General features: G+C 41.1%; 1 protein-coding gene, 1 long non-coding RNA gene and 5 other non-coding genes across 7 annotated transcripts; 4 read left to right on the plus strand and 3 right to left on the minus strand.

Moving 5' to 3' along the window:
• The first annotated feature begins 151 nt into the window (after positions 1-151).
• Positions 152-1,414, plus strand: LOC114359247 (uncharacterized). Its single transcript, XR_003656414.1, has 2 exons — positions 152-318; positions 1,032-1,414. It is a non-coding gene; the product is annotated as an uncharacterized LOC114359247 (long non-coding RNA).
• Positions 1,415-3,104: 1,690 nt separating this feature from the next.
• LOC114359246 (trichohyalin) lies at positions 3,105-18,490 on the plus strand. Its single transcript, XM_028313543.1, has 11 exons — positions 3,105-3,251; positions 5,758-5,909; positions 6,741-6,821; positions 7,162-7,326; positions 8,024-8,186; positions 8,718-8,898; positions 9,870-10,057; positions 11,805-11,969; positions 13,056-13,268; positions 17,582-17,673; positions 18,356-18,490. Exons 1-11 carry the CDS (start codon positions 3,168-3,170, stop codon positions 18,465-18,467), a joined length of 1,596 nt encoding a protein of 531 aa, XP_028169344.1. The 5' UTR covers positions 3,105-3,167; the 3' UTR covers positions 18,468-18,490.
• Positions 13,894-14,012, minus strand: LOC114359249 (5S ribosomal RNA). Its single transcript, XR_003656415.1, has one exon. It is a non-coding gene; the product is annotated as a 5S ribosomal RNA (ribosomal RNA).
• Positions 14,295-14,503, plus strand: LOC114359253 (small nucleolar RNA U3). Its single transcript, XR_003656419.1, has one exon. It is a non-coding gene; the product is annotated as a small nucleolar RNA U3 (small nucleolar RNA).
• LOC114359252 (small nucleolar RNA U3) lies at positions 15,365-15,567 on the minus strand. The gene has a single exon (XR_003656418.1). It is a non-coding gene; the product is annotated as a small nucleolar RNA U3 (small nucleolar RNA).
• On the plus strand, positions 15,841-15,959 carry LOC114359250 (5S ribosomal RNA). The gene has a single exon (XR_003656416.1). It is a non-coding gene; the product is annotated as a 5S ribosomal RNA (ribosomal RNA).
• On the minus strand, positions 17,067-17,259 carry LOC114359251 (U2 spliceosomal RNA). Its single transcript, XR_003656417.1, has one exon. It is a non-coding gene; the product is annotated as a U2 spliceosomal RNA (small nuclear RNA).
• Positions 18,491-18,930: the final 440 nt, after the last annotated feature.

Consider the following 18,930-nt stretch of genomic DNA (forward strand, 5'->3'; position numbering starts at 1 on the left):
TCGACGGGTTCATCCAGTGTCTAAGTAGCTCAGGTGGAAGAGCAGTCGCCCGGCAAGAGAAAGGTCGTGGCTTCGATTCCCGCCTTAGGCAGTTCGATTTTTTCAAGTTGATTATTTAATTTAAAAAAAATTGTCCACCTTTTCCAGGACCACCCTAGTTTAGTGCTAAAATCAGATCAAAGTGAATGGAGCCTATCGTTTCCACTCGGCTGTGTACTGCGGAGCCAATTCTGGACCAGTCGCGTGGTGGCTTACGACACCACTTTATACGTGGTCAGCATCAAGTATGAAGACTTTGGATGCTATGTGGCCCTGTCGGTATGTATCTTATAACATTTCCTAAAGTCCGGTCGCCGAGCAGATAGAATTCCGTCCAATGACCCCTAGCTACCTATCCTTATCGCTCGCGCGTACTTGCTGTCGCGACTGTGCGACGGGCGCCCGCAGTGAGTGTGCGAGCGCGACAGCAATATGATCACGCGCGAGCGATAAGGATGGGTAGCTTGGGGTCATTGGACGAAATTCTATGTGCTCGGCGACCGAACTTGCGGATTCCAAGACAGTTATATTTCCCGGGATTACTCAACGTTCACTGGTTGGGTTTCATTGAAGGCCAATCTGTAGATCCTGCCTAAACAGGAGTTGCAGTGGTGGTGTGTCATAAAGCCAATAACTATTGTTTTTAGTATTTTTTTAATTAAAATTCTAAATAGGGTCATGTTACCTGTTCGCGTCCATCGCCCTATTCACGTTTTAATCGACGGATCAATGTGATGATGACTATAAACAAAGGAATTTTATTTTATTGACAAAGATCGACCAATATTTAGTTAATAGTGTCGATTTGTTTGTTTATTCAACTATCTAATTTTCGAAATTGCAAGTTCAAAATGTTGTTTTAAACTTGCCATATTTTGTCATTTCTAATAATTAGCTTTATTTAGTTATTAATTACTTTTCCATGAGTAACCCATCCATTTGCCCCTCTAAAAAGCCCAATCAAAAATTAAAAAATAAATTTAATTCCACAGGTACTATCAACAGACCCCGCCCCCAAAACGGGATACCTAACAGTCTACAACAAACTCACAGGGGAACCTCACACCTGGACGGGGGAGATTCACCCTCTTTCCCCAAACCTCCCCTACTATACCGAAGCTAGCTGCCTAAAACTGGATATAGCCAGATTGGACCTGATCCCAAGCAGTGCGAACCTGAAACTGGTGAATCGGGAGTTGGTGGTAGCGTCTCCAAACAAAGTGATCGTCGGTAGGCCTGACTTGGACGAAATATACCTGACGGTTTTTGTGAAAATTCTGAACATTGTGTAGTGATATGTGAAGATTCTTCGTGGTTTTGTAAGTAACTTTATTTTTTTAAATACCAACATGGTATTGTGTAATTAGAATTACTAGATAAAGAACAAAGATATAAAAAAATAAAAAACGGACCTATTAAGCCTTATTAATACTAGGAATGCAAAGAACATTAAAGTTCCTTTCTCATTCCATTTTTTTCCGTGTTGATACAGAAACATTAAAATTGTGCTAAAACGTGTTACTATTCTAATTTTGTTACATACTTGCTATAAAAAAATATACACATATTATGTAAGTATTGTAGTAAGTTCATAAGTTGTTGATACTCGTAGGTGTAAGAAAATTCAAAGTTTTTTTAGTGATACTGTTTCAAAAAAATTCTTATCAAAATTAGGTACACTTACCCTAAATAAGATTTGTTGATATACCTAACGAAAATACATATATTTTTAATACAAAACACGTTTCGTACAAATCTCTTTGTATTGATAGCATATTTTTACATGTTCTTATAATATAAGACAACATAATAATGTTTAACTTTTGCTAAACTATTTACAGAAAATAGTATAGATTAAGCTCAAGTCAACTTATGTTGATTTATAAGTTTTTATTAAGGATAATTCTAAGACGTTAAATTTTAAGACTAAAGACTGATCTCCAAAAACTCTTGCAATACTTGAGACTGAAAAAAACGTTTAGTTATTAACTTATTACTTTAGTATTGTAGTCAACCTAACTTAAAAATACTAATGTCCATTTTCACCATCAATCAAATAACAGGTATTTTGTTATAGGGCTTACTTAAAAATTAGGGATTGATGATGAAAACGGGCATAATTTCACCAAAAGACTTTGAACTTTAAACTCTTATGACTAGGTTTAGATTGTTTCAGTAATTTAACTACTTAAATAAATAAGTGCCATATTATTTCTAGATTGTTGATTTTTTATAATTTTATGATCATGTTCGAGAGTTTTATTTTTTAGTTTTTACCATTTTGTTATGGTTTGTAATCAATATTTTGTACCAAATAGGAGCACTTACTCTTTTTGTTTAAACTTTGATTTTTTATATGTTTCATCACTTATATTGTGATATCACAAATATTTATAACGTAATTTTGTTAATCAACCAATAGTTTTAAGTAAACGACGTAGTTAAAGATATGCAAAGCATACATTAAAATGTGTTTCTTACATTTGTTGATTTTTTGATTAATCTTTAAAATTGTTTGTAAATAGTTTTGTTGATCGTACAAGAAACGTAGATCTGTATAGTTGATTAATTGAATAAAAGAGCTCAATCACGGATATAAGTAGTTTTACTTTCAAATTAACTACCTACATTTAACAATAACACAGAATAAGTAATAGTAACAATAATTAAGTCACATACAGTTCAATTTTTATTAGAGCTTCAATAACTATCACAGTTCTTATTATAAAGCTTAACACTTATAAAAGAGAGAGACAAAATATTTAATTGATTCCAAATTAAAAAACTTAATCATCAATCGATTCTTACCCTTGGGCCACACACATAACGATAACATTCGGGCAACAGCGGAGCGAAGTCTTGCTACTATGTAAAAGGCACCGAAGTCTTGGCTACACACATCACGATAGAATCTTCAGGTTATCACGATGTGTGTGGCCCAGGGGTTAATAAATACTTTGCAGTGTAAAGTGAAACCTTTTTCATTTCATGATATTATTTGCTAATACCAATGACAAGTAAAAAAATCTATCTTTTGAATGTCAAAACAGATTTTCTAATTCTGACACGAGTCAATGTAAATAAAAATATTTTTTGTGTTGATCTACAACTTTTGTATCGGAATAGAAATGTTTCCACAGCCGCCGCAGCCTCCACGGCAGAAGATACCTAAAGACGGCCCCGGGCCTAGGGGGGTGCCGGATTGTTACTATGTAAGTCATACAGTCATCATCTATACTATACTAGCGGCCGCCCGCGACTTCGTACGCGTGGATCCCGTTTTATCCCCTTTAAATTTTTCCTGAATTTTCTTTGCTATAAACCTCACGGAGCCCGAGACCTTTCCAACGAATGCAAACCCGTGGAAATCGGTTCGTGCGTTCTGGAGTTATAGCGTCAGGAAGGAAAACCCGGCTTATTTTTATATAGTAGATAAAGCTCGTCAGGTCATATAAAGCTCCACTGCAGGAAAACGACTCTTGTCGATTTACCAGAAGCAAATGGAGGATCCGTAAACGAACTAAACTTGCTGACATAGCCAGACGGATTAGCAAGCTGGTGGCAATGGGCAGGGCACATAGTACGCAGAACTGACGGCCGATGGGGCAGCAAGGTTCTGGAGTGGAGGCCGCGTACCGGAAAACGCATCGTGGGACAGAGACGCAAGGTGGACCTACGATACGATCAACTGGGCGATATGGAAAGCATTGGGGTAGGCCATGTTCAGCAGTGGACGTCCTGTGGCTGAAATGATGATGATGACAAAATGGAGGATTTGGCCTAATCAAAATCAAAAATATTTATTCAGTTTAGACCACAAGTGGCACTTATGATCTCCCTACGCTGGCCAGACCGGTTACGGAGGCGTGATGTTCGATAATTTTTAATCTGTTACGACTTTCTTGGGAAGAGCTGGGTGGGTGATATTAAGGTGGTACCTTAAGTAGAAATATGCTTGTGTCACGAGTTGGCTCACCACAATAGTCGAGCAGCGGCGGGATTCGAACCTGCGTTCCCCGGATCACGAGTCGGCCAGTCCGACCCCTAGTCACCGTTCGGCTATGGCCTTATGGTGGACATTATAAGTCACAAACACAGCTTGTTAGTAGTGTACCAAGTTGGCTCACCACAATAGTCGAGCAGCGGCGGGATTCGAACCCGCGTTCCCCGGATCACGAGTCGGCCAGTCCGACCCCTTCACCGTTCGGCTATGGTGGACATTGTAAGTAACAAACACAGCTTGTTAGTAGTGTACTAAGTTGGCTCACCACAATAGTCGAGCTGCGGCGGGATTCGAACCCGCGCACCCCGGATCACGAGTCGGCCAGTCCGACCCCTTCACCGTTCGGCTATGGTGGACATTGTAAGTACCTAACAAACACAGCTTGTTAGCAGTGTACCAAAAAACTATCTAGCGCAATGAAGAACTATGATGATTTTGAGCGTCAGTAAGCTACAATATAAGCAAGCTTTTATTATTTTTCGGTCTTGAATGATAAAATTTTCTAACTAAAATAATTGTTGTCAAGAAGCACTAAACATAATCTTCAGAAAAAAATATAATTCATTTCTCAATTCTTTACCGTTCTTATACGTAACAATCGGCTACGTCATCAATTCGTAAACCAACTTCCAAAAGTTCACGGACAAAAATTCGGCCTTCTCTCAAGGCTTTGCTTTCAAGGATTTGACCTCGCTCCAAGGATTGCAGCCTTGCTCCAAGGATTCGGCCTCGCTTCAAGGATTCAGCCTTGGTCCAAGGACGTATCCTTGGACCAAGGCTGTAGCCTTGCATGAAGGCCGTATCCTCGAGTAAGGGCCCCGGTAAGGGCAAGTGTCCTCGACCAAGGACGTTATTTTGGGAGGGTCGACCGAGGGCGTGTCTTGGCTGTGTGTTTCGAGGCTGTTGTATACAGGGGGGTTACTCCAAAAAACGTTATCCGAAGTTTCGAATGTTGCCATCCACTTCACGTTATGCGAGATGCCAGCATGAGTGACGGTGACAGAAGACCCGAAACTACGTAAACAGCATTTCCGAGTAGCCCTGCAGGACGCGGCTTGGATGTGTGAGTTTAAAGTTGAAGGTACACCTGCGCAGATAAGTTGAATCTGACAGTTTGCGCTGACAGATCGTAACGAACACCGCCACTTTCAGGTTCCTTAGGGCTTTCGCAAAAACTTCGTGCCTTGCTCATACTTAATTTCGATACAGAATCGCGTGCGAGCCCCCGCGCGACTTTTAAAAGAGGCCCATATCTTAGAAAACAAGGATTGCTGTAGGTACTGTGCCTACGTGGTAGGGAATGATTTTGACGCAAATAGTCTAGCGTCCAAAATGCTGCTCCTCTATTGTTTAAGTATATGGGAATTCACATCTTTGATGCCTTCAATAAAGTTTGTATGAAAATTACCAACGTTTGGCGCCACTTGAAGGTGGTTTTCAAAGTCGACTGATCGAATGTAATCATTCTTTACTTGATTTAAAGTCGAATAAGTAACGAAAAGGATATTTCTACTCTTAATTCATCTAAAACAGTATTTTTATGATTTGTTCAGGGAATTATTGTAAGTATTGTAGTCCGCTGCATAGACTTAAAGCTCAGATCAGAAGGAGCATTTTAAAAACATCTCTAAGCCAAAATAGTTTTAGATTCGTTTGGATTATTATAAACTTAATATTACTGCATTTGTTACACAATCATCTTTCACCATCTACAGACGTCTCGAGTCCTAAACTCGACGTTCCGCTACGTGAAGTTTGTGAAGAAATTGCGGGCACTTGAGGAAGAACAGAGGAAGGGCGCGGAGAACAAACTCAAGGAGCTGAAAGACAAACAGTGCAGTGACTTCTTCATCAGATGCGATCGAAGGTAACATGGGAATACATTCACGGGACTATTCCCACCTCTCGTTCCCACCACTGCAACTCCTGTGTAGCCAGGATCTACAGCTTGACCGCCACAAAAACCCAACCAATGAAGGTCAAGTTTGTCCCGGGGGAAAGTTAAACTGTCATTGGACCCGCAACGAAATTAATCAGAAGAACATAGGAGGAGTTCGAAATTAAGGTTCGACTTCCCTCCATTGCAAAGCGGATGACAGGTGACTAACAAAGGTTTAAAACTTTTAAGAAAAAGATTATGCACCACGGACAATAAATTAAATTAAGGGGGCCTATCTTATGAGCAATTAGCAACTACCTGCCAATAATATTTTTCACAAAATCGCTTAAAAGCACGGAAATTTTTCCTTGTCGCGACAAGATCGGTGTGTTGGGAATACATTCGTTCGTTTCAGTCAAATGACAACCAGTCTACTGCTGGAAAAAGGTCTCCCTCAAGGATTTCCACAACGACCGGTCCTGCGGTGCCTGCAACCTTCACCGAATCGTCGGTCCACCTATTGTTGGAGGCCTGTCGATACCTACATTTTAGTCTATAGGAATACATAGTAGATAATTATTTAAAAATAATATTCACATTGGTGTGTGAAAGTACTGCGAACGTTGTCGTTGTTTATTACATCATCATCATTTCAGTCAAAGGAGTCCAGTCCACTGCTGAATAAAGACCTCCTTCAATGATTTCCAAATTGGCCGGTTGCTAGCGGTCTGCATCCAACGCCTTCCTGTAACCTTTTAGGTTTATATATGTTAAGAGGAGTGAAAGAAAAACTAATATAGTGTATTTAATCTTCGACAGATCTCTTATAAACAACGTAGCTCGTCGCGTGGACCTCTGCATGCAGTCGTACCAAGAAGATCTGAAAGAGAAAAGAAAGAGGTAAGGTTTTTTTATTATTAGGTTACGCGCGCCTTTGTTGCCCGCTCTTATCACTCGAATTACCTAGGTACATGTCAAATAACTTAAATTTTTCTTTCTATCTTTCAATTTAAAGAGTACGTGCCTCCTAGATAAATATTACAAAAAGTGACCGTTGTAATTCCGAATTCTAACATTGAAAAAAAAACGTCGGAGCCCTCGCTTCGGTACTTCTCTCCATGAAGCGATTTCGAAAACTGTCACATTTTGTAACTTGTCTAGAAGGACTGTTATGACAATTTAATGTACCTACGTTAAGTAGTGTTAAATGTAACAATCAGACCTTTACTTCTGCTTGCAGATTAGTAGACCTATTCGCGGTAGAAGAGGAAGCGAACATTCGCAAGTTCGTCGAACAGGCCCAAGCGGGCGCCGAGGCTCTGTGGCAGGACAAGAAGGATCGCCTGGCGTACCTCATCGCCAAGCGGAAGAAGGAACACGAGGAGAGATACAAGGACACGCCGCTGTGAGTTGTAGGGTAGCTTTAGAAAACATAGCTCGCGAGCAGAACATCTACTCGTAGCTACCTTCAAAATAAGGTAAGTCAGACACAGAGCACCAGTCGTAAGAGTAGGACACCGTTGATTTTTAGTTGGCCGATAGTTGTGCCCGATTTTAAATTGTATGAAGAATCGGCCAAATCGAATCGGCGTAGTGTGCGCACTCCCATACATGCCCATACTGATCAACTGCCCGACTAAACTATCGGCCGAAGAAAAATCAACGGTGTGCGCCTACTCTAACTCTGTCGAGCAGAAAGCGTGAAAGAAGTAAGTCTGTCGCCATAACAACATTTGGCTGTTGAAGGTAAGATAGCCAGTTCTTTGTGTATGGCAGTTCGAGGTACGATAGCCAATTCATCTGTGGTTGAGGATTCCGGGTGAAATTTGCTTCCACCTTCGACCTATGCATCACTTTCCATCAGGCGAGATGCAGCTCTTGGCTCCAAAAACACTAGAAGTGTGAATGGTTTCTGAAACCTGAACAACATAGGTATATCCTTGGAGGATAGACCTAGGTTTTGTCTCTTCTTCTTCTCAATCAACTTCCTTCTAAGGTAAGAGGCAGAAAAGAAAGAATCTGTGAAGGAACAAAAGAATGTGTATGTGTATTTTGTGTTCTAAATCAAACGCCCTAAAGTCTTCTCTTCCTTCCACCATCAGCTCCAGATGCGTCCACGTATTACCCTGCATCTACAAGCTGCGAGCTAAAGAAGCTGAAGAGATCCAGCTGTACCAGATCAAGGAGAAGGAAGCCATGAAGCTGGCTGAAAAGGAATTCGACAGGATGTGGCACGAGGTCGCTATGAAGGAGTCTGATGCCTTGGTCAGTATTTTGAACACACATACACATGTTTTAGTGTAACACTATGTCAATAAATAATTTATTTATTTATTATTTATTTATATACTAAATCATCACACATAATTGACACTCGAGACCTGTCTTTGTGGAAATCATTGGGGGAGGAGGCCTTTATTCGGCTGAAATGAACGAACCACGTAGAAATGTTTTTTTTTTTTTCATATTTTCCAGCCTGCTTTAATAGACTAGTTTAAACCATTGAGTAAATAAGTATTCAATGTTATTGCATCCAATTCAACTTATGATAAAGAGATCCACTTGTGGATGTAAGAAAAAGCATCAAAGAACATTACTTCTGTTTTTATCCACCTGATGTCAGCTTCTAATATCAAATCCTCGACGTTTTGTTCACTAGAACATACCATAGAGCGTCTCGTTCTGTTACAAGTAAATGCTCTAGTAGTCTAGTCTATACTCACTTTAGCAAGGTCAAAAATAGTCAAAATATAATGTTTTTATAATGATTCAAAACAAAATCTTTCTCCACCACAGGCGGCCCGCATGGAGCAAGACGCCATAGAGCGTCTGCGCAAAGACAACGAATGCAAGATGTACACAGACAAGCAACTTGAGCAGAGAAGGATCCAGCGTGAGCGAGAAAGGGAGATGTTGAAGCAGGAGGCACTGAGATTCCGCGCCATGTGGGACGCTGAGATCAAGAAAGAAGAAGATGGTGAGTTTAGACAGGATTTTTTTTTAATTATACCCTCGTTTCTAGTTCCTTTCAATCACAACAAAGGATAAAGGCCTCTCCCACGGATTTCTACAAATACTGGTCCAGCGTTGTCAGGCTGTCAGCATCTAGGTGTTTTCTGCGATTTTCACCAAATCGTTAGTCCACTGACTGAGAGAACTGCCTACGTTTTTGGTTTCGTGGTCGCCACTCGAGAACATTTCTGCCCCAACGGCCATCAGTTCTACGAACTGTGTGCTTCTATCCATCATCCTACCCTACTACGAATGCAAGATGTACACAGACAAGCAACTTGAATAGAGAAGGATCCTGCATGAAAGAGAGAACGGGAGATGTTGAAGCAGGAGGCACTACGATTCCGCGCCATGTGGGACGCTGAGATCAAGAAGGAAGAAGATGGTGAGTTTTGGATGAGACTTACCATATCTATACCTACAGAAAGAAGTGCAATTTCTTACAAAACTTGCGCACAAAAAGCAAATCTAGTATGAAAATCATCAAACTTCTAATGCTCGTAACTCAGTTCAGACTGAGTTTAGAGGTATACATGTCATAGTAAGTTTGGTTTATTACACTATTTTGTAATCAAAAAACAAAGTTTGGTCGATGGCCGCGCGAAAAAAAAAAGACGCCACTTTCCATACAAAATCTGGCATTGCCATTTGTGAGTTGTCTACTTATTAACAGTTTCATCATCATCATCTCAGCCATAGGACGTCCACTGCTGGACATAGGCCTCCTCCAATGCTTTCCATGTTACCCGGTTGGTAGCGGCCTGCGTCCAGCGCTTTTTTTTTATGTGGGAGTCCCACGCTGCGTTTTCCGGTACGCGGCCTCCACTCCACGCCATCAGTTCTGTTCAGGCAGGATTAACAGTTTAATAGTCCATATTACCTAGTTATCAACTTCTGTCTCGTATGTTAACAGTAAATAACTCCTTTGCTTTACAGCCGAACGTCAACGCACCGAGCAGCGTCTAGAAACGGCCAGGGAGCGGAAGAAGATGATCGAGGAACGGCAAGAAGTCGTGGCCAGGCAGAAGGCTGAGGCCCAGCTCATCAATGACACGTGGGACTCGCTGGCCGGACAGGGCCGACAGGCGGAGAGGAACAAAGAAGAACTGAGAAGAAGAAAGGAGGTGAGATAATGTGGGATATGATGCTCATGGCGCAACCACAATAAGGAAGCTAGATGTTAGTGCTTCCTTCCGAGTGGGTGTTGAGCTCGGGGACCAAGGTCCAATTTACACCATCTTGGTTTGTCTATATGTACTTGGCAGGGTAAAAAACTCCGTCACCGCGATGCAGGTTTGTATGAGCGGCGGAGTGTGCCGTAGTGCAGTCGTAACAGCGCCATCTGTTGGTACACGTTTGTAGTGGCGTATCGTAGATGTCGCCACAATAAGTCCAGGAGTTTTGATTATTTTTGGACTCAGTGAAGTCCGGTTGCGACTGTGCGACGGGCAGCCGCAGTGAGTGTGCGAGCGCAACAGCAATATAATTACGTGCGAGTGAAAAGGATGGGTAGCTTGGGGTCATTGAACGAAATTCTATCTGCTCGGCGACCGGACTTTACAAGGGAGTAACGCTCAAACGCAAGCAACATTCGCAAGTTTGTGGAACAAGCGAAGTCGTGGCCAGGCAGAAAGCTGAGGCCCAACTTATCACAGACACGTGTGACTCGCTTGCTGGCCAGGGACGACAGGCGGAGAGGGACAAGGAAGAACTGAGAAGGAGGAAGGAGGTAAGATAATGTGGGATATGATGCTCAACCACAATAAGGAAGCTAGATGTTAGTGCTTCCTTCCGAGCGGGTGTTGTGCTCGGGGACCAAGGTCCAATTTACACCATCTTGGTTTGTCTATATGTACTTGGCAGGGTAAAAAACTCCGTCACCGCGATGCAGGTTTGTATGAGCGGCGGAGTGTGGCGTAGTGCAGTCGTAACAGCGCCATCTGTTGCTACACGTTTGTAGTGGCGTATCGTAGATGTCGCCACAATAAGTCCAGGAGTTTTCATTATTTTTGGACTCTAGTGAAGTCCGGTCGCGACTGTGCGACGGGCGGCCGCAGTGAGTGTGCGAGCGCGACAGCAATATAATACGTGCGAGTGAAAAGGATGGGTAGCTTGGGGTCATTGAACGAAATTCTATCTGCTCGGCGACCGGACTTTATAACGATAACCGGTGTTTTTTGTATGGAGTTTGACAGATTTTTGACGTTTTTCAAAGCAAAGTAAAAAGTCCGGTCGCCGAGCACGTACAATTTCGTCCAATGACCCCAAACTACCCATACTTATCGCTCGCGCGTAATTATATTGCTGTCGCGACTGTGAGACGGGCGGCCGCAGTGAGTCTGCTCGGCGTTCGGACTTTAGTTACGGTCAAAGTTAGGTGGTGCAACTCGGTCAAAAGAAAAGTCAGAAAGCTAAAACTTTGACGATCACAGACTGGGTGGGTATGTCGCGTACCTACTTGACTAAAGAGGGAATTAAGAAGGAGGAAGAGGTATGATAGTGTGTAGGAGATTAAAGAGGTTAGATCGCAAAAGGTAGAAAACTAAAACTAAGCCGATCATAGAGGATTTGGTGTTATTTGAAAAAAAAAATCTTGTCTGATATCATGTTACTACAGCTTTGGGACTAAATGTATGTCTTTGGATATTTTTATTCATATATATACTAGCTTTCCGGCTTCGCCCGCGTGGAATTTTGTCTGTCACAGAAAAACAATATCGCGCGCGTATTTGCTCACCGTTTAGACCTACCCTGGACTACGACAAACATTTTAAAACCAAAATCAGCTCAATCGGCCTAGCCGTTCTAATTTGAACCTTAATTCACTTATCATAAAGTCGAAAACCAATTAACATTCATTCAATTACACAGAGAGACCTAGACGCCTGCAACAAAAAGATGGCGGAGCTCCGCGAAGAGATGATTCGTTTAGAATCAGCTGACGACGCGCTGTTCGAGGAAGAAGCCTGGAGAAGACAGGAGAAGTTGGATAAGAAGCGATGCGAGTATCTGGCGTGGGCGCAGAAGACTAACCGGGTATAATAAGTCATAAATATTTTTGCAAAAGGCTTTTTAAGGCCCGATTCGACCAAACTTTTATCCAAGAATAGCTCCCGGGGCTTTATTAATCTAAGCTCCCGGTTTAACGGGCACATTGACAGTTTCAGTAGGTATGAGAAATATGTCAAAATGTCGAATAACTGACGATTTATTCTGAAACTAGCTGACCCGGCGAACTTTGTTCCGCCTTAATGTCAATAAATAAGCAGACTTTTTTATTTCGAACGGGATAAAAAGTATCCTATGTCCTTCTCCTGGCTCTAAACTACCTCCCTGACAATTTTCAGCTAAATCGGTTCAGCCATTCTTGAGTTATAAGCGAAGTAACTAACACGACTTTCTTTTATATATATAGAAGATTAATATTTACTCTTGTTTGTTGGAATTCATACTAAAGCACCTATTCTGTTTATTGACTGAATACTTTTAGGCTTGTGGTTCCGGCAAAGTAAAAAAAAAACCAACCGAATTGAGAACCTGCTCCTTTTGTTGAAGTCGGTTAAAAAGACTACTCTTCTCTCTTCTTGAATGTAGTAAGAGATGGAAGAAGATACTAAATTGAGGGGGAAATAAGCGAATTCCATACTTGGTTCTTTCTGAATATTTTAGGCAAATGTAGGATTTGGCCTACACACCCCAGGCCAATTCGTTATGCCAATTTTCATACAGATGAAAGTACTTGGTAACATAAAATACCCAACCCCCTAATTCTAGCGTTAATGTACATTTCCATGTATCATTTAAGTTGAAAAACGATGCAATGTAGTGAATAGTGTTCACTAAAATGTGTATGTAATATAGCTGGTACAGTACTACTGTTAGCTACATAAATGGAAAATGCTTAGCTATAAATACGAAACTGTATTCAGAGCACAAAAGGCAAAGCAACAGAATTATATCCAAAAAACAAGATGGCTAACACCGTTGCTAGGCTACAGTCCAAAGACCATGGCCTAGCATCGGTGTTACCAGATCTGTCGCCAACAACCACCATCCTATAACTTTACAATAGATGCTATTTCGAATCAAAAATGTGCAGTGTTATGTATTTACTCTCCCCAGGATGTCCGCAAAGCGATGATAGACCAGATCAAAGACCGGGAGAACGCTCGTGAAGTTCTGAAACAGAAGTTGGCCGAACAGGACGAGTACCATAGACAACTGTTCACTCAACTCCATGAGTTGGCCGCCCACAAGGATGTGACGGACGCCCAGACTCGGAAACAACACCAGAGGAACTTGCTGGATCAGATTGAATACAATAAGATGTTGAAGGTAAGTCTTACTTGGCCGAGAACGAGTACCATAGACAACTGTTCAGCCAACTACAAGTTGGTTGGTCGTTGCAGCGTTAATATTTCAACGCATTGGTTTGGTTACACACGAGTGTTTTGGTAGTTACTTAATATGTTACTACATAGACATACATGAGGGGCAACAGGTGCAAAATTAAATGCATGTTTGTTTACATCTATTTCATAACCTGTATCGATCAATTTCGCGCAGTGTAATGGCGGCATTATGCTGATAGATATGCAAAAGGACGGGGTCTACGGGTCTGACGCAGAATATGCACTTCGCAGTTTTATTAAGTTCGTTAATGTAAAATTAGTATGGAAAAGTGTGCATTTTGCGAAGTGCACATTTTGCAAAGCTTCGCCTTCCTCTGATATTTCGATGCAGCTTTATTTCTGTCAAATAGGTACAGAAATCTAAGAGTCGAGGAGGCAATTATTGCCACAAAAATTATGTCTAGTAATTAGTGTTGCCGATCGATAGTCGACTATCGATAGTCTATCGATAGCCAAACTATCGCAAGACTATCGATTGGCGATAAAGGAATGTTTTCTTTGAGTAATTTAATCGTAAGCTTATAAGAAAACAAAACAATTCAGCAAAAAGCCAACATCACGCGGTGTTCCCAGGCGGTCACCCATCCAAGTACTGACCGCGCCCGACGTTGCTTAACTTCGGTGATCGGACGAGAACCGGTGTTTTCAACGTGGTATGGACGTTGGCGTCAAACCAGTTGAATAAAATCATGCATTTCGAGTAAAGAAGAACCATAAACTTGTGTGACTGTCTTTCATTCATTCAGAATGTGTTGTTGTTTGCCAAATGCCAACGTCAGAACAGATAAGTTGTCTGCTTGTTANGCTTGTTACAGCCCGACCTTAGGAGGCGGTGATATTAAACGAGCTTGCCGCTAGGTGTCGCTCCGCGCTGACGAGTGGTTTCTTAGCCCGCGGTGTCCAGATTTTTTTTCCCGCAAAGACACCGCGGCCGCGGCGACCGACGGACAAGACCTTACTTCATAGGATCATTTCTATAGTAAGCTCTTCGCTAGACCTTCACACTATGTGAAACCACCCTTAACCACGTTGATGAGACGTGGCGCGGCGCCCTGAGCGTGAGGCGGGCGGCAGTGTCCACTGCCAGCCCTCGATGATCGTTCGCCCTCCGCTTCGGCGGAGGGGGTGGGGGTGGGGTGTTGTCGCTGTCTGAGTGGTTATTTTTGAACCCTTTTTTAATACTATTACTAGTAGTGTTGCCGAACTATCGATAGTTTTCATTCGAAAAAGCCTTCTCTATCGGTAGGCCTATCGATACTATAGTCTATAGTATCGATAGCTCAAAACGAGGCAATACGAATATGTGCAATACCGATAGTATTGTTGCTCGTGAAGAATATACTATCGATAGTATTGTCGCTTTTGAATAAAAAGCTATCGATTGTTCTAGACTATCGATAGTCTGTAAATTAGCAATATTATTGGGTATGTTGAAATTCATTTTTACAATATTTCAAATGTTTCGCTTGACTTACCAACTAAACATATAACTACACTTGTATTTAAAACTACCTGCATAGTTAACTACGACAAATAAAATGTATTGCCAATTTTGGAAACAAAATTAAATGTTATGGTTAACTATATGAAATAATTCAAGTATTCCAATAACCCTATTGTTGTGCCTATTTTGACTATTATACCCAAATATTGTAAACGATACTATTGTAAATTGCCAAACTATCGATAGTCTAGCTAGAACAATCGATAGTATCGATAGCTTTTTATTCAAAAGCTACAATACTATCGATAGTTTATTCTTCAGGAGCAATAATACTATCGATAGTATTGCACATATTTAATAGCATTGCCTCGTTTTCAACCGACTTCAAAAAAAGTAAATATTAATAATTCGTCCTAATAAATAAGTAATTAGTAATTATTTTTCTACTTTTTAGTGTAGGTTTTTTGGAGTCGGTTTGTTTTTTAGCCTACCGATGGAGAAGGCTTTTTCGAATGAAAACTCTCGATAGTTCGGCAACACTACTAGTAATAGTATTAAAAAAGGGTTCAAAACTAACCACTCAGACAGCGACAACACCCCACCCCCTCCGCCGAAGCGGAGGGCGAACGATCATCGAGGGCTGGCAGTGGACACTGCCGCCCGCCTCACGCTCAGGGCGCCGCGCCACGTCTCATCAACGTGGTTAAGGGTGGTTTCACATAGTGTGAAGGTCAAGCGAAGAGCTTACTATAGAAATGATCCTATGAAGTAAGGTCTTGTCCGTCGGTCGCCGCGGCCGCGGTGTCTTTGCGGGAAAAAAAATCTGGACACCGCGGGCTAAGAAACCACTCGTCAGCGCGGAGCGACACCTAGCGGCAAGCTCGTTTAATATCACCGCCTCCTAAGGTCGGGCTGTAACAAGCAGACAACTTATCTGTTCTGACGTTGGCATTTGGCAAACAACAACACATTCTGAATGAATGAAAGACAGTCACACAAGTTTATGGTTCTTCTTTACTCGAAATGCATGATTTTATTCAACTGTTTTGATGCCAACGTCCATACCACGTTGAAAACACCGGTTCTCGTCCGATCACCGAAGTTAAGCAACGTCGGGCGCGGTCAGTACTTGGATGGGTGACCGCCTGGGAACACCGCGTGATGTTGGCTTTTTGCTGATTTTTTTTTTTCTTTTAAACCTACGATTAAATTACTCAAAGAAAACATTCCTCTTTATATTTGAAAAAATGGAAGAGAGCTAACTGCATTCAAAGATTTCCTTAATTTTTCACCACCGCACCGGTACAATACAATATTCTGTCTGTAAATAATTTCAAGGTTTTCCTTTTATTTGATTTATGAAGTTTGCTTAACCTTAACAATGGATGCAAAAAAAAATACAGAATGTAATTTTATTTTTAACAGGTTTTAGTTAGTTTAAAAAATAATGATTAATTATTTCTTTTAAAAAATAATGGAATGTTTTCTTTTCTAATTTTCTAAGAGTATTTACCCTCCAGGTGGCATAAGGCCTTCAGGTTCAGAATGTCCAATTCCCAAAATGTCCAACGGTTTCAAAACGTCCAATTCCCGGAATGTCCAACTCCCAAAATGTCCAATTCCCAAAATGTCCAATTTACTATTATGATGGGTTTGTCAGGCAAAGGTGTATCTGTCAATTTAGACTGAGAATCTACCGACTGAATTAGGCTCTGGCATATAAAGGATGGAATTTTGAAATGCCACCTGGAGGGAAGGTCCTCTTAATATTGTAGATAGAAAATTTTACTCAAAGAAAACATTCCTTTATTTTTTTAAAGATATAGAACTGCATTCAAAGATTTCCAAAAATTTGCTTGCCAGACCCGGGAATCGAACCAACTAAAATCTGCTAAAAATACACCCTGTATTTTTATTGCATTGATCGTTAGGGTTAAGTATAAGGAAGGATGAAATCTCTCTAACAAACTTGATTAATCAAATGAAAGGAAAACCATGAAATCTTAAATTATTTTAATTATGTACAGAAAATTGCATGTATTGTAGTGAATTTTCGAAAAATCGTGTCGAAAGGTTTTATTAATCTAAGGTCGAAAATCTGAATGCAGTTCTTTCTTTTCAAAAATAAAGGAATGTTTTCTTTCAGTAAACTTTTCTATCTACAGTATTAAACAGTACTTTCCCTCCAAGTGGCATTACAAAATTCCACCCTGTATAGGTTTCGAGGACACCATGATGGTTCCATGATCACGGTTCCTTTATTAAATGTTATCAAGTTTTATGTGGGCCGATCCCGGCGGCACTGCAATGCCGGGCCGACCCGTGAGAGGAGTGGAGCGAGCCCCGAACATCCTCTCAAAGGACAAAAATCAGTTTAATATACTGGTCCCTCAGTGAGGGAACTTTCAGATATTAAGCTGAAAAGAACAGATACTACACTTTGATCTTAGCCAAAAGGCCGAGAAGCGATGTCGAAGCTGGCTGACTCAAAGGGGGTCTTTTAGGGAAAAAAAATCTGGACACCGCGGTACAGGATTTGGCCCCTCGATACACAGTGACATCTCGGGGTTAACACTTGGACCAATGCTGTTGAGTAACCGAGCACGTGCTGGGTTGCTTTTCAACGGAGCCCTAGCGCCCTCTGTTGCCGTCCGCGAGTACTACGTATGTACTCTAGTTCCCTGCTGTACGGCTGCTATGATGGCCGATTGCTTTAATTATGACGTCACTATTTTACCGACTCAATTGAAATTTTTATTTAATGTTTTCTTTAATTTTACTTTCTAAAACAGGAAAAGGCCAGGCAAGAGGAACTGGACCAAATAAAGAAATGCCAGATCGCTAGCCAGGAGTATGAGCAAGAAATCGCTAGAATGCTATGCCGGTAAGTTCATAAAATAAATTTTTACCTTTTAAATATTGCACAATCATAATACATACGTACCTACATACCTACGTTTAAAAGAATTCGGTATTGGTGTGGTGATCGATCAGGAGTCAAATCTGAAACCCATTGCACTGCATTCCCGGCGTTTCACTAAGCCATTGACCGTAAAAAATACAGAACGTGAACGTAAAGACATTCTCTCCCAGACAACTTTTGAGCCTAGATGATAGAATTTACCGAACACAAAACTTTTAAACAACTGACAACCTACCTAGATATCTGAAAGAGAGCGCTTTATAGCGATAAGACCGCCTAAATTGTTCCGTCTCTTTTGTATTTATTTATTTTCTTGTCTTGTGTAGTCTCTATTTATAGTTAAACTAGCTTTCCGCCCGCGGCTTCGCCCGCGTGGAATTTTGTCTGTCACAGAAAAACTTTATCGCGCGCGTCCCTGTTTCAAAAACCGGGATAAAAACTATCCTATGTTCTTTCCCGGGACTCAAACTATCTCTATGCCAAATTTCATCAAAATCGGTTGCGAGGTTTAAGCGGGAAAGCGTAACAGACAGACAGACAGACAGACAGACAGACAGACAGACAGACAGACTTACTTTCGCATTTATAATATTAGTTGGGAAATATTAGTTGGGATAATAATCGTCATTTTTCTTCCCCGCAGACCATTCTTCAGCGATGAAGTACATCCCTTCATGAAGCAGATGGCTCAGGGTCTGAAGATGCCGAAGGTCTGTCCCTGCTCCAAGCCCGACTATTGCAAGATTTGCAAGTGAACCTTATTGTGATTTTGATAGAGGTGGTATTTGAATAAATTGTTTTTTGGATTATTTTAAAAAAAGTATTTGTATTGTTTGAAATTAGAACGCTCCAAAAAGTTCATTTTCGAATTAGCCTGTTTTTTTTAATTCGTTTTTATGGCTTTGGGCCAAGTCCATACGGCCTTTTCTTCGATAATTAATTATAATCAATATTGCATTAATAACAAGCCGCTTTCATTAATCAATGCAATTAGTTACTTACGTTGTGACGGTCGTCGCTGATACATCGAGGTTTTTTTTATGAAAGGTTGAACCTAAGCCTAAGACCACAGAGTGGTTATTCCCTGACGTCACTCGTCTTGTCCCCACTTTGAAACTAATTAAAAAAATATTCCAAGGTGACAAATCAAAATAAAAATCCCCAATCGGTGCTATTTGTTTATTGCCGTCAAAGTTTGTCTACCTGTAGTCTATAGAC

The sequence above is a fragment of the Ostrinia furnacalis genome, unplaced genomic scaffold (assembly GCF_004193835.3).
Source record: "Ostrinia furnacalis isolate ACB-3 unplaced genomic scaffold, ASM419383v2 OfSCF4250, whole genome shotgun sequence".
NCBI lineage: Eukaryota > Metazoa > Arthropoda > Insecta > Lepidoptera > Crambidae > Ostrinia > Ostrinia furnacalis.